This window comes from Thermobia domestica, chromosome 1, assembly GCF_964235325.1.
Source record: "Thermobia domestica chromosome 1, izTheDome1.hap1.1, whole genome shotgun sequence".
NCBI classification, from domain to species: domain Eukaryota; kingdom Metazoa; phylum Arthropoda; class Insecta; order Zygentoma; family Lepismatidae; genus Thermobia; species Thermobia domestica.
The window spans coordinates 340,427,535-340,442,233 of NC_137454.1; the positions used below are offsets into that span (position 1 = coordinate 340,427,535).

Here is a 14,699-nt window from a genome sequence, read left to right on the forward strand (position 1 = left end):
GAAGGGCGCAGTAGAGAGAAGACGCTGTAGTTCTGTAGATGTAATTGACGCTAGGCTGAATGTTCCTCAACAGGTGGAAATAAGCGTAACTGGTGGATGGCACGATCTGCTAGGGGGTAACCGGCGTAATCGCATGAAAGGCGTCCAGCCATTCCGCCGTGAGAGTCGAAAAGAAGAAGTGTTTCGAGTTCCCATGCATGTTAGTCCTGATATAGTGCCATAACTGACGAGGAGTAGTAGATAACGTGAGGCGTTGACAAAACTGCAGCCAATGGTCCTTTTTCTTGGTCTGTTGAAGACTACGAATTGGGCATGCTCTTCCTTGTATTGGATTTAGGGGTCTCTGGTTCGAAGATGGAGATAGTCATGTTGGCAACGTCGTCGATAATTGCATCGGCGTTGATATTCGCTATCCCACCAGGTTGGATCACGATGAGGGGTACGGTGTGTGCGAGCCTGAGGCGGCGAAGACAAGGTCGTAGACGCAGCACGCGCGGCGGAGGTAATAGCAACCTGCAAAGACCTAGCAGCATGTGGAAAAGGAGCTGGATCCTCATCCTGTCATCCTGTATGAGCTCTTGGAACTTTTGAGCGTATGTACTTGTGCGAGTTTGACGAGGTACATGAGGCATGGCATTCGGTAGCAAGTGGTCTGAATCGAGCAGTTTGTAAAGATCCTATGCCAAGTGAAGAGACAAGAGGATGGGGAAGTGATCACTGCCGTATGTATATCCATGGACCTGCCATGTGTGAGCCATATACAGCTCCGGGCTGAGTAGTGTGATATCAGGAGCGTTGGGCCGTTCACGTGGTGAGGGGAAACAGGTATAAGTACCATCATTTGCTATTAAGTAAGAACTAAGGTTTAAGGCAGTAACCAGCTCCGTACCCGCTTCGTTAGTGATCTCATCCCACAGAATGCTTCTGGTATTAGGATCGCCACCGATGATAGTGTTATTTTGGAATTGCTCTAACAGTTGGATCCAGTACTTCGCTGGAAAGGGATGGTCTGGTGGTGTGTACATATTCAGGAAAGTGGTCGCACCAATACGAACTCCCTGGATTTGGTTGGACGAAGAACGGGACGGCGAAACCCCGTAAGTGACACATATGACAATCCTCTTCGGATCATCAGAGCGATACCGCCGTAACAGTCCTGACGGTTCTCCTGTATAATGTCGTAGCCAGGTAACTTAAGATGAAATTTTTGGAAGGACCAAACTTCTTGAAGCATGATGACTGTGGGTTGATATATGGAGCGGGGACGCCGTAATGGAGTTGAACTTTTGAAAATGAATTTTTGGATATAGTAACACATACTTTGAATTCAGTTTTTATTGCGTTACTTTGATTTGATTCAGGCCCGTAATCAGGGGCGGCAAGAGTGCCGGGTCATCTCCAAATTTTTACTGTCCCAACTAAAATTTTCACGGTAAGCTTGCAAATGACCTATAATATGGTGATGAACTATAATATAGTTGGATCGCTCTCCCTAACTTGTACCGGGCCCCTTACATTTTTGGGCTGGCTACGGGCCTGATTTGATTTGATTTTGAGTTTAGCATTGCTTTCAGTAGAGAGGCATGGTAGCTCAGTGGTAAAGCGCTTACCTCTGGTGCGTGGCGTCCCAAGTTCGATCCCCGACCAACGAAGTTTGTGGTGGATAACATCGTGTCTGGGTTTTCTTGGGATACTCCCGTTCCTCCCACTTTCTCATTCCATCAATTCTTCCATCATCATTCAGTTGTTTTAATCATCGTCCCCCTTAGCCTACAGGGCATATGCGTAGGACGTTAAACTAAAATATTTCATTTCATTTAAGCAGTGGGGTTATACGAGACGTGCACCTACTCATTAACGTGGAACTCGAACCACCGGGTCTGCCACACCAAAGGCATGTACGCTAACCGCTTAGCCACGGGGAACTCGTTACTTCGATTGAAATGTGTATTCTAAGGGGGGAGTGGAGGCCAACATTTTTAGGAATATTATTTTTGGCATTGAGTAATATTTTGCAGTGTATTTTTATTCCTTTAGACTGTAATTTGCAAATAGTTTTTTTTTATTTGTGATGTATTTTCACACTTATTAACAGTACTTTTATTTAATCTAATTTGTATGTGTATTTTGTATTTGAATTGCATTTTTGGGTATATTACATTTGTTAATTAGACCCTATAATTTGCATTAGTCTAAAATTATAACTTCCTATGATGTTTTGAAAGTTAAGTTTGTTAATAGCAGTATGCTTGTAATCTAAAATTGGAGTTACTCCTTTTAAATGTTTTATATAACGCATTTAGTCTGATAATACAATTTTATTTTTTAACTTCCCTCTCAAACCCGTTGTAAAAATTATAAGTGTCACTGAGCCGTTCAAATGAACCGATTCATTTTAGTGAGCGAACTATTCAGCGGCAAACTCTGAAGTGAATCGGTTTGCCCATCACTATATCAACACCTAATTTAGATACCCGGTAAGTATTTACACTTGCACTTGTGTATCGCAAAGTGCTAGATATTAGTGTAGAACAAGTGACCTTCTCATGTCGACTATTTACGACTATATGAATAATTTTCATCAGATGTATGTGTGTGTTTTTTTAAAATTTATATTGGACTGGAGTCACGGCGAGCAAGGGCGCCGATTTCTCTGTAACTTTAGGGGGACATTCATATGTGCGCTTAGTTGCAGACAAGCGTTTAAGAAGGAATACATGAGGTTTCTATGACAAATTGAATTCAAGGTATGTAAAATATTGTATATTGATAAAAATACATATTCATAAAAACACATGAGACCCACATGAGCATTTGAGAGCCCAAGCTCCTCAAAATCCACGCTCTTGACGACGAGTCACGTTGGATTTTGATGCTAGTTATATCCAACGGATTAATTGGGTTCTTAATGCAGTATTATTATTAAATTGCATTGAATGATGCATTAACACTAATCTAAAACATATATAACAATTTTCAATTTGTTATTGTTAACTTTAGTATTTTTACTCAGTTGATTGGTTTCCCGATAGTAATAAGAAATATTCATGAAAACTGAAGACCATGGGCCATATGCAGAAGCGTTCTGACGCGTGATTAGTGCAATACTAAAGCGTTCGATCACACATATGTTGCCTGCAGTAGTCAGGTTTTTAGTATGACGATAATAATACTTCAAATGACTCTGCATAAGGCCTAATCAGGTTTAAAAGCTAATCGTGAGAAACTTATTCATGCTGAGTTTCATTCCGTACCAGTCTTCAAAACATTCTGCGTACAGTAACGCAGGGACGGATCCAGGGGGCGATGGGGCGATGCCCCCCACAAGAGAAAACTTTTATATTTTTTATAAAAATAAAACCCATCCCTGAGTTTGGAGCTCTTAGAAGTAGCTCTAAGTAGCAGTATTACAACCCACCGCCTCCCCACAAGTCCGTCCTGAATCCGCCCCTGCACTAACCCCATTAGCAAGGCGCCGGCGGATAGCTGGCGGACCTCAAGCGACATCAAGCCACGAAATGGCGGACCGCTGGCGGCTACCGTTGGCGGATCGTCAACGAAATTACACTTATACCGCCAGCGAATCGCTGGCGGTTTTAGGGCTGACCTCGCCATAGTTCCGCTTTGAGTTCGCGCTTATCCCGCCAATGCTTTCTCTCTCTCCATATATATATATATATATATATATATATATATATATATATATATATATATATATATATACAGTGGCGTATTTAGGGGGACTTCCGGGCTTAAGCCCCCCCGAAATCTTACTTACTATAGTAAAGTATATGGAATATGCAGAATTCTCACATTTTCAGGCAAAGCCCCCCCCCGAAAGTTAGCAAAGCCCCTCGCGAAACAAAATCGTAAATACGCCACTGTATATATATATATATATATATATATATATATATATATATATATATATATATATATATATATATATATATATAGGGACAGTGCAAAAAAAAAAGGAGGCTCCGGATCTGGTGAAGGTTCCCTTTTACCCTTTCCTTTATATATATATATATATATATATAGAGCGAGAGAGAGAGAGAGAGAGAGAGAGGGGGGTTCGCTAAGCTGCATGGTTAGCGCGTCATTCCGGATTCGACTCAATTTCAGCTGGAGTTCGAGAGTTCCAGATTTGTAAGATCGGACTAGCATAGTGAGGCAATTGGGGAGTTACCTTAAGTAGGATATACAAAAAGAAATCCAATTAGGCAAGACAGAAATAACGGCGCCTGGAAGCAAAGCTGATACGCAGATAGGAATCACAAAGTTCAACATGCGTCATCTGGTTACGTGGCTCTACAGCAAGGAACAGCTATGGTCACCAGATAGTGCACTTCAACTGGGTGATTTGTGATCAGCACATCAGCTCCTAGGCCATTATTACTGACTTACTTAAGTGAATGTACACATACACAGTTTCGAAATGTAGGCGCGGTGGCTCAGTGGTAGAGCGTTCACCCCCGGCGCTTGGGGTCCCGGGTTCAAACCCTCCTCCCACCGTGTGGACTTTGTGGTGGACAAACACCGTACTCGTGGGTTTCTAGGGGTTCTCCCGTTTCCTCCCACTTTATTTTTTCCGCCATTTCATTCATCTCTCATCATCACCGTCTCCTTTAGCCTAAATGACATAAGAGTGGGACGTAAAACTCAAAGATTTAATTTTATTTCAGTTTTGAAATGTAAAGAATTTCCAAAAACACTTACCTTACAGTGATAGGTTGTAGTCTCCTTAAGATATAATCGATGTACTGAATTCTTCAGAATACATGGTTTTCCCCTACACTACGTAGTTACCTCTTTCCTGTGGCCCAAATTAGAAGAACAGAGAGGGTTAAAATTTATTGAATTTCTTCCGAGTTTATCCACCCGTAACGAAAGTAAATATAATTCGAAACCAAGGTTCATGCAGATGATAATGATGCACGAACCACGAAGGTAAGGTAATTAGGGACGGGCTAGCTTTCTTTGAAAAACACCTTACATTTTGATTACATGGCAACGTTAAAATTTAAATGGGTTAACCAGAAAAAGTTTTCAGCAACTCCTTTTACAAATCGTGGCACAAATATTAGAATCAAACTTTCTAAAAATATATTAAACGAGACATAAAACCCATTTTGTGTAGGGAGTACAAAAACATTTATAACAAAGTAGTTTACTCACTATGTTCGAATCACAGTACTCACACAAAAGCACGGAACCCGTGGAACACTAATAAGCAAGGGTAAGTCGTATCCTAATAATATATGTGGTTAAATGTCCGGAGTGATTCACCAAAATCTTTATCCAAGAAAAGAATACATTTAAAAAAAGAAAATCAAATATGCATATTCCATTCTCGTAAGTAGAAAATAAACATTACAAAAATGGCAATCTCAATCCTTTGAAACTGCGCGTTGGTGTACAGGATTTGTCAGTTATTAATTCTGGGACCTACAATCATATCTTTGGTGATTTAAGTAACATCAATTTTTTTTTTTAATTTTACTTTTGAGAGTTTGTTTAAATTTTCTCCTCGCCCGATTGCTCTATATACATCCAGAGATTATCCTACTAGTCACGACCCACATTTTGAGAAACACTGTTTTCTACAATCACTGCAATGGGAGTCCTTAGGGAACTAGCATACAGTTTTAGGGTGTTATGAAAATATAAAATAGTTTTTCTTCTACTATATATTTATTAAATGGCATTATTTTATATAACAGCTTTTATTTCGTATTACAAATTTTACTGTTATTCTTAGAAAAGGAAAATTACATACATAGTTTACAATACAAAATAATTAAGACGTCTGCAAGAGATGAACATTAGCTTCGCAAATATTCCGAAGAGATGACTTGCACAGCTTATGTTCACCTAACGCAAAAACACTACTATCATCAAGGTTGACCTCACACCAAATGAAACTTTTCGTTTCGCAACACTTTCAAATAAGGTCCGATTTTATTTTGATCTTATAGTAGACAGAGACACCTGCGTATGTTGCAGCATTATTTCTTTGAAAATGAACTACCAGCACTAAGATCTTGACAGAATTCTAGATCACTATAATCCGAACTCAGATGTGAAATGTCAATGGTTGCATTATTAAAAGTTTCAGTACCAGTTGATGTAGAAGGGGCTTCTACATTAATACCTGAGTTTGTATTACTAACACACTTGCTTATCACTACCTGATGGTTAATTCCTGCTTCCTTTTCTACTGAAGACATATGTGAGTTTACTGATTTCCTTATATGATAATATTCTTTGTTTTTTATTGTACTTAATTTGCACTTAGGCATTTTAATTTAGAACAAAATCTTCTTTTACTTACTGCCAAATATTTTTCTATTAACAAAAAGATTGTTTAAACGTATTCACTATTGGTATTCAGAAATATTCCGGCACTTCACTAATAGGTGATTTTTTTCTTCTCGCTCTGCCACCGCGTCTGTCGACAGCATTTTTAAACCATCGTGCCGTTATTTTGTCTATGTCAAAATCTGAAAGGCTCTTCAGTGTTTTGTGAAATACTTCTGAAAAATAAAAAATAAATAAGTAGAAGGAGTGAAAGAAAATGGTGTTTGGTAACTAAACAACATGAACTAATTAGCATGCAAATTTTTTAAACAGTCAACATTTTAAATTAATGAATATATGTAGAATTTATACTATGAAAGACTGTAAACTACACTTAGTTGTTTGTATTTTGTCCAGCTTCTGTGACATTTTTTTAGATACAGTAAAAGTTCCCTTAACGAACACTTCTCTATACCGGACACGTCCATTATATGGACAAATGTATTTCGTTCCGGGAAAGATATAGTTTATTCTTATGGCAGAGAGCCTTCCCTTTTACGGAAACACTCAGATGCAGACAGGACAGTCTTGCTGTACCCACACCATTACAGTAACCTCTTCATAACTGACAAGAATTTTTTCAGCCTGTACGTATTTAGGAAGAAAATACTTTATTTAATTTTATAATCTTCTATTCCGTTTCAATAGATCCAACAGTTAGAAGCAAATTTTGATCAGAAGCTAGTGCAAATGACTACACGACAGACAACTATTGAAGTATTCTTTTCCTAAGAAATTCACAAACCGCCATGGGTGGTTGGTTCTCTCTTAGTAAACTCTTATTCGGTTACTTCTACTTTTACTTTCGTCATTAATCACATTAAGAGACTTCTATAGAAGTGACTTGCACTTGAAAGAAAAATGACCCTATAAGCATTATGTTTTGTAGTACACGCCCATATAAACAAATCCCCCAGCGATTCTAACACTGAGTACAGTATTTCGATATTAGCCTCTGTTAGAATTACACAGTGGGGCTTATAAGATTGTAATATTGGTACGTCCGTCCGTTATTCCGCTCGGTAACTCTTAAATAATGCGAATTTTTAAATTCTGCTTTATGTAATCACCAGTAGAGTAATTATCTAGGAGGAATTCGTTAATGAATATCTCTTATTTGCAGACAAATAATCATATCCATCGCGATCCGTTATTCAGAGGTTTCATTATATATTAAAGAATTAACTGTAAATAATATCTCGAATTAGCACTTTTGTCTGACAGTTAACTTAATGACAAGTTTCCTAGTTTTCATCTGAGTCCTTCTTCCCATAGCTTTAATTCTTCACATCCAGTGAATCCCATGCTAATAAAAGAAATCAGTTTTGAAAAAAGAAATCACTGCGTAGCAGTGGTTTTGAGGGCCCTGATAATCAGGGTTACCAAATTCCACGAAGTAAAGAAAGAGGATATTAACAAATTCGAGAAGTTTCAAAATGAAAACTTGAAAACAATTTATGAAACTTAATTTTGTGTTTGATGCTAACGGAGTGTGTATTATGATACAAGAAATCGCTGGATGAAGAAACTGGGAGTCAATTCTAGCACACGGTGTTCGCCAAACAATTACGAAACTCACTTGGTGCGAGCGAGATCGAACATGGGGCCTCAAGCAGAAAAATCATACTTTGAACAGAAGCGCTACGTCTTACATAGCTATTGCTGAAGAGGGACATCGCACTCTAAAAGCAGTGTATAAACAAACGGCGCTCCATGATATTAAAAATATTACAAAGTGAAAAATTGGAACTGGACCGAGAATCAAACCCGGGTCTCCAGTGTACCATCCGTTGCGTAAACACTGCGCCAGCGAGTCCTCTTTTCGGAACAATCACAACTTTTCACTCTTAATGTTTGGTGTTGTTTTCGCAGTAATTCAATGTCCGTTTTGAACACCTAAAACGGATTGCACATTTCTATTAACAGTCGGATATGAATAAGCGGGGGGGGGGGGGAAGGGGTCAGAGACTGATCCCACGCAATATTTTTGTCAATATCTCTGTTAATTTTTCCATTAAAATTTTGAGCATTTGAGACATTTATTTTGAAAATATATTTCACCCGACGGCAAATATACCAGTTTGGCATGCTCAAATTAATGTTTTCAAAAACAAATTCAACTCATAAAATCTACTGCTCACATCTTTTTAAAAATGAATGACGAGATACGAATCGACTACATGGAGATATTTTATCGTAGGTTATACGTACTGTAGTTTTCAGTGTATTGGTAGAAGTGTTTATATGCGCGTATGTACAGAAACAATAGCTCACGTACATGTATCGTAATTTCATGTAAATATTTGAAGAGCTAGGAAACACATTTATTTTCGTTTCTTTACTCAGATGTATAGAAATATAATGGGGTCAGTAACTGAACCTTCCCCCTTCATTAGTATATATTAAAGTAATAATAACATTGATATGCGACTGTTAAAGATGGAAGGAGACATCGGTTGTGAAATTTTGTAGACTAGTAGTACAGCTAGCAAAAACATGGTAAATATGTCAAAAATTACAAAAATAGGTTCTTCTTCCATATTTAATACGAAAAAATATAATAATAATACGTTCTAGAAGCGTGAGGAAAATAACTACCTTTAATAACAAGTAGCAGATTAGATTTCCCAAAAGGAAACTTTCCATTAGCCCCAGAAAGATTTGTAGATACGGCTACATCATTCGTCATTAAGGCAAATAACATTCTTGCAATTGCATGCTTAACAATCGGGATACAAAGAAGAATTTTATACAATTCGTCGCAAAATATTTTACACTAAAGGCATTTGTATTCTAGTTTTGCAGTGCGATAAATATTCCCAGAATTCAAGCATCATGCTTGAAGTAGCAGTAGCAATCTCAGGTTAGTGTATATTTTACTATGATATTTGAAACAAGTGATCCTACATTACATTACATAATTATTAAAAAACAGTGTAAACAACAAGTATATCATATATGCCCTTAAAATGCAGTCGAGAATAAAATGTGAAATAAAGTGATTGAGAACATACCTATGGATGATGGTTGAAACAGACCAACTGGAGAATCCTGAATGCCGTTATTTTTGCCAAATAACGGATGGCTCGCTAAGTCTTCATCTGAACTTATGTTCTCCTCACTGTCAGTCTCGTGAAAATAACGACGAGTTTTCCTACGTTTTCTGTGTCGGCGGTAGTTGCTAAATCTGAGGTTTCGACTGCAAGTACCTCTTTCTCTCTTGCTTTTCTGTAATTGTCTGAAATTGAAAAAAAAAAAAAACAGAGGAAATAAGTTCGTTATTATTTATCTCCAATTAACAGTAAAGTTTTTTTTTATATTCCACTAATATGAAATACCACGAATTCATTACTTGAACATCTATGTAACGGAAGGTTATACAGAATTTGGACAGAATAACGTGAACAGTAGTCGGAAACAACTTAACATTTCAAGCGTTATTCCACAGCATGTATTGCGATTGGCGAGCATGTTTGTTTGTTATTCGTGTAGACCTCGTTAACCTGTTCTCACTACCAATTATGAACGGTATGATTCTGTGACACTGTGGGAGATTATGATTTTCTCCAAGGAGCATTGTACTCTTGCCTAGAACGATGACTATTCCTTTGAGATCATTTTATAGAGCAACGTCCTTCCTATGGTTCAACCCGATCTGTCTGCCTGTCACATGGTTACTATTTTCACAACATGGTTTACATAGCATCACGATTAACTTTCGCGCCTCCCTAGGGTTCCACAATCGCCAGATTTCAACGTCATCGAGGCATTAAGGTCTGTTTTAGAAAACTTTATTCCGTCTAGTTTTCGTCCACCCTCATCTCTGAAAGAAATGGAGCATACTATTCCAGAGTGCTATTACATATTATTAACCACGAATCAGGATTTGTGTGAATCAATTCTTTGTTTAAACCAGGCTATTTTGGCCGCAAAGAGGTGTTTCTCATATATGGTATTTATACTTTTCAGTCTTTCGAGTTGTTTACATTATTCTGTTTCACTATTTACAAAGATGACACAAAGCGGAGATGAAAAACCAATTAAGGTGACAACGAGAACAATGTAAATACACAAATTTAAGGGGAAACTACCCTCTCCCAAGTTTTGTTCGGTAGGAATTTCGAGTCACTTGATTATGATTCGTGATTTCTAACTGTGACGAACGGAAATGATTAGTACGTTGTTGGCTGTGTCCACATGAAGTAAGTAATGCTGCTAATCTGGTGTTTATATTTTTGGCATTTGTTCCGAATCGCCCAGCCAGTTGCACACACACTTTACTGACAAACAGTTAGGTTACAAGATATAGCTGAGCGAGTAAAGGGCGTGAGAGACCCCGCAGGGCTTTTTTTTTTTTTTTTACCTTTATTACAATCCGCACAATCACAGACGTGACGCTGCCATGGTAAAACCTTTCTATACATTTTTTTTCGTTTATTGCATTTTCCCACGGTCACGATAGAGCCATTATTGTTTCCGAATCGGTACTGCATCCCACTGAATCGTTTCAAACGATTACGTCGAATTAAAGTTAACAGTTTCGAATGCACTGAATGATGAATACGAACCATTAATTTCTTTATATGAATCTATGTTCCGGATTTGTCATTTACAGCAGTTTTGGAATTGTTAGTTTTGTTTTCGACTGATCGTGTGGAACGGTACACTGAGTAGCAGTACCGGATCCGAAGGCATGGAAGGAGTTGGGTGAGATTCTTTCTTTCTCATGTTAGAAAAATAGAATTAATAATAATAATGTAAATGAAATAGATAATGCCCTGCGGATCTCACAATACGCTTCAATGATATGCTCTATGAGTTGAAAGGGTGGTTATTGATATATCCCTTTTTATTAGTGAGGTTTTGAGAAACGTGGACCTACAGTTTAAAGTGAAATCTGAACGACCATAGCGCGTACTACTACTACTCCCACTAGGGTCCTCCGCTCCAAAGACGCGTGCTTCCAGGTTTTCTTTTGGCTCCCCATTCGAAATAATTGATGAAAAATTATAGTTCCTTCACTACTTTTCTTTTTATTGTTTCCTAAATGATTTGCGTTGGACGACATGAAAATATGTTATTTGACATAGATAAAATTCAAGGAGGCCCATGAGAAGTAATTTTTGAAAATTACTTTTTTTTTTTTTTACGATTTGCGTACAAATACGGTTCTGAACGTATGGCATAAAAACTACAATGCGAAACACACATATCAACTTCTGCTAGGTGGCCATTAAAAAGCACGAATGCTAACTAACTGAAACTGTTTCAAAGCGAAGCTGGAGGGCCCACGCTATAGCTCAGCTCGGGAGTGCATCCGAAGGCCGCAGGCACGTCAACGATGGCAGGTATACGCATAAGCGAGCATAGTAAAAAGAAGTGGGTTTTGGCAATGATAGAAATCTCAATGGCACTTGTCATGGTTTCATACTAGTAACGCGGGAAGGCTCTAGAACACAAGTCCCCCAATATAGGTTAGTAGCTAGAATAGTTCCTTTCAGAACCGAAGCTTAATATTGCCGAGCGAGGCACGTCGTTTTCTCTCTTTATTACAGTTGAATGAGAAGGGGGACGTGTTCTAGAACCTTACCTAGCAACGCTCCACTTGTAAACATAACATGAAGATTAACTGTATACTGTGCAAAAATCCGTTTTCCGTGCAAAACAGCATCCAATAGAGCCATCTTTCATATGCACTCATTTATTTCATACGTCGTAAACCACTTGTAATGATTTTACACTAGTAACGGTAATTCAACATCTGTACAGCTAAAATACTGGTATATTGCTCTATATTTAATTCTATCGCCTGCAGAAATGAGATATCTTATAATGCAAAGTATGTACATTTTACCTGTAAACCTTCAAAAATGTGGTGCGCCATAAGTAAACCAGTACCAACACATGTACTAGCCATTATGAATTGGAAGACTTGACACAGAAATTATGTAAGTCATACGTGAATTTAACACTCCACTCGATTTAACATTGGCTTGGGGGCGCGATGGCTCAGTGGTAGAGCGTTCACCTCCGGTGCTTGGGGTCTGGTTCGATCCCAGCTCGCGCCGTGTGGACTTTGTGGTGGACAAACACCGTGCTCGTGGCTTTCCTCGGGGTTCTCCTGTTTCCTCCCACTTTCTTCACTCCACCATTTCACTCATTTCATTATCACCGTCTGTCTCCTTTAGCCTAACCGGCATAACCGTGGGACGTTAAACTTCAAGATTTCATTTCATTTTTTTAACATTGGCTTTTGGATTCCAAAAATTCTAATTTTGTTTTTACTCGAAGGTACTAGACCTGTTAACATGTCATGAATACAATGTGGCTACCCCAAAATGAAATAGTATTGAGTCGGATATGTCCTTGTACACTCAATACAGTAGCAACAACATAGGTAAACACAATTCGATTTGTCCGGAGTAGTGCATTGGAACACTGAATAGTGTTCATTCTACACTAGAATTATTCCTTATGTACAAGGACATATATGTTACCTTAATAATGCAATACATACCGATTCATCCAAAAATTTGATAAAACAAGACGTCTGCCATATACATGGAACATTACGAGACAACTAGAAGTGAAATTACCGCCGGTATCGTTACTGCCTCTTTATATTAAACAGTCTGTGCTTCCGTTTTGTATTGTAAATTTCATCGGAATAAGGACAATAACTATGAATCTATCATAATATATAAAATAAAATATACTTACCGCAGGTGTAAAGCTTCTTTATCTTGTACTGTTTCCAGGATTGCTCAGGATTGAAATGGAAAATCGCATATCGATGAAATGTATTCGAATTTTTACCAGTTGTTGGCCATGCACATTTGTACTCTGTGCCTTGTTCTACAATCCAACAATCTGGTACTGTAGCTAAACTATCATCATCAAAGCAAACAACTGAAAATAGAACGCACATGATGTAATACTTTACATACACGAATGTAATACTCTACATACAAACACAATGTCTTGGAAAATCCCACACGCGGACTGTTATAGACAATTGACAAACGCAAAGCGAATACATCGAACCGAAGCTTTCGGAACAAGGCGGCAAACCAGACGGCGGTCCGTTGTCCATATATCGCCTCTTAGTCAGAAAAGACCAATCGCTGGGTATCCGCCTTCGGTCCGAATACGAAATCTAGCCACCAAACGCACTAGCGACAGCAGCCCGAATACCGAAACTGATCCGCATTTGCTTACACATTCGAGCGGCCGTGCCGCCGTTGTAGATGGAGGACCGAAAGCGCGTGGCGGCATTTGCTAATGGGGAACGTAACACAAACAAAAACAAAATGTCATTCCGCCTTATGCACTGTCGTTTTGAGGTATGATTACAGTCATACTAAATGCCTGACTACTGCTAGAAACATATGTTAGAATAACTCTAAAGTATGGCAAAAATTATGCGTCAGAAGGACTCTGCATAAGGCCTATTGTAACTACAGTACTATACTGATTATCACAAGATTATCTTTGCGTTTACGCAAACCGTTATTGAATGTGCCCGCTGTCTTTAGAAAAAATCTAATGACACCAAAAAGTAAATACGCAGAAATTGAAGTTTAACCCTTTGGGGATCTTATGGTACATTTTGCACCATACGCGTTTTTCATGGTACATTGGGTTATTTCTGTTCTATTTGAGCTTCTTCGTCCGGGTTTTTTTTGTTTTTTTTTTTTTTGTTTTTCAAGTCCAGAGACATTGTACAAGACATTACGTATGAATTCAGACCGTCCTGCGTCCAGACATAGGAGGTGATGACGTCATAATTTTGAAATAGGAATTTTCCCTTATGAAACCTATGTTCATTATTTTTTGGTGGGCTTATTTTTTCGCGTAGAAGATTGAAATTTTGCACAAACATTCAGTCCACCGAGTAGTACTTACCAGATTTTTTGTTTCGATGTCAGTGTTAAAACAGAGGGGATCCAGAGGGGCAAAGGGTTAAAAAAAGGATATTTTTACCCCCAAAATCCCGTTTTTCAGGATTTTCCCGCCTCACATACATGATAGGGACACGTGAGTCATACCGTCTGAAAGGCAGTTCCATTCTGAAGAGAATGACGGTCGAATTATTATTCTAGGGTAATTAGGAACGTCTCAGTTAATTTTTTTAAAATATACTTCTGTATAGGGTAACATGGGGACTTTTCTGAATTTTTTTTCTGGCGGGCTTACTTTTGCACCTAGAAGATTGAAATTCTGCACAAATATTCAGTCCACCGAGTAGTATTTAACAGATTTTTTTCACATTTCTGCGTTAAAACAGGGGTGGTCCAGAGGGGCTAAAAGTTGAAAAAAGAGAAATTTAGAACAAA

The 14,699-nt window shown here is 38.3% G+C and overlaps 1 protein-coding gene across 1 annotated transcript; it reads right to left on the reverse strand.

The window, feature by feature from the left end:
• Window positions 1-5,678: 5,678 nt before the first annotated feature.
• LOC145663610 (uncharacterized) lies at window positions 5,679-13,639 on the reverse strand. The gene is made up of 3 exons (XM_081729722.1): window positions 13,084-13,639; window positions 9,378-9,601; window positions 5,679-6,539 (listed from the first exon to the last, which is right to left on the reverse strand). Exons 1-2 carry the CDS (start codon window positions 13,289-13,291, stop codon window positions 9,471-9,473), a joined length of 339 nt encoding a protein of 112 aa, XP_081585848.1. The 5' UTR covers window positions 13,292-13,639; the 3' UTR covers window positions 5,679-6,539; window positions 9,378-9,470.
• Window positions 13,640-14,699: the final 1,060 nt, after the last annotated feature.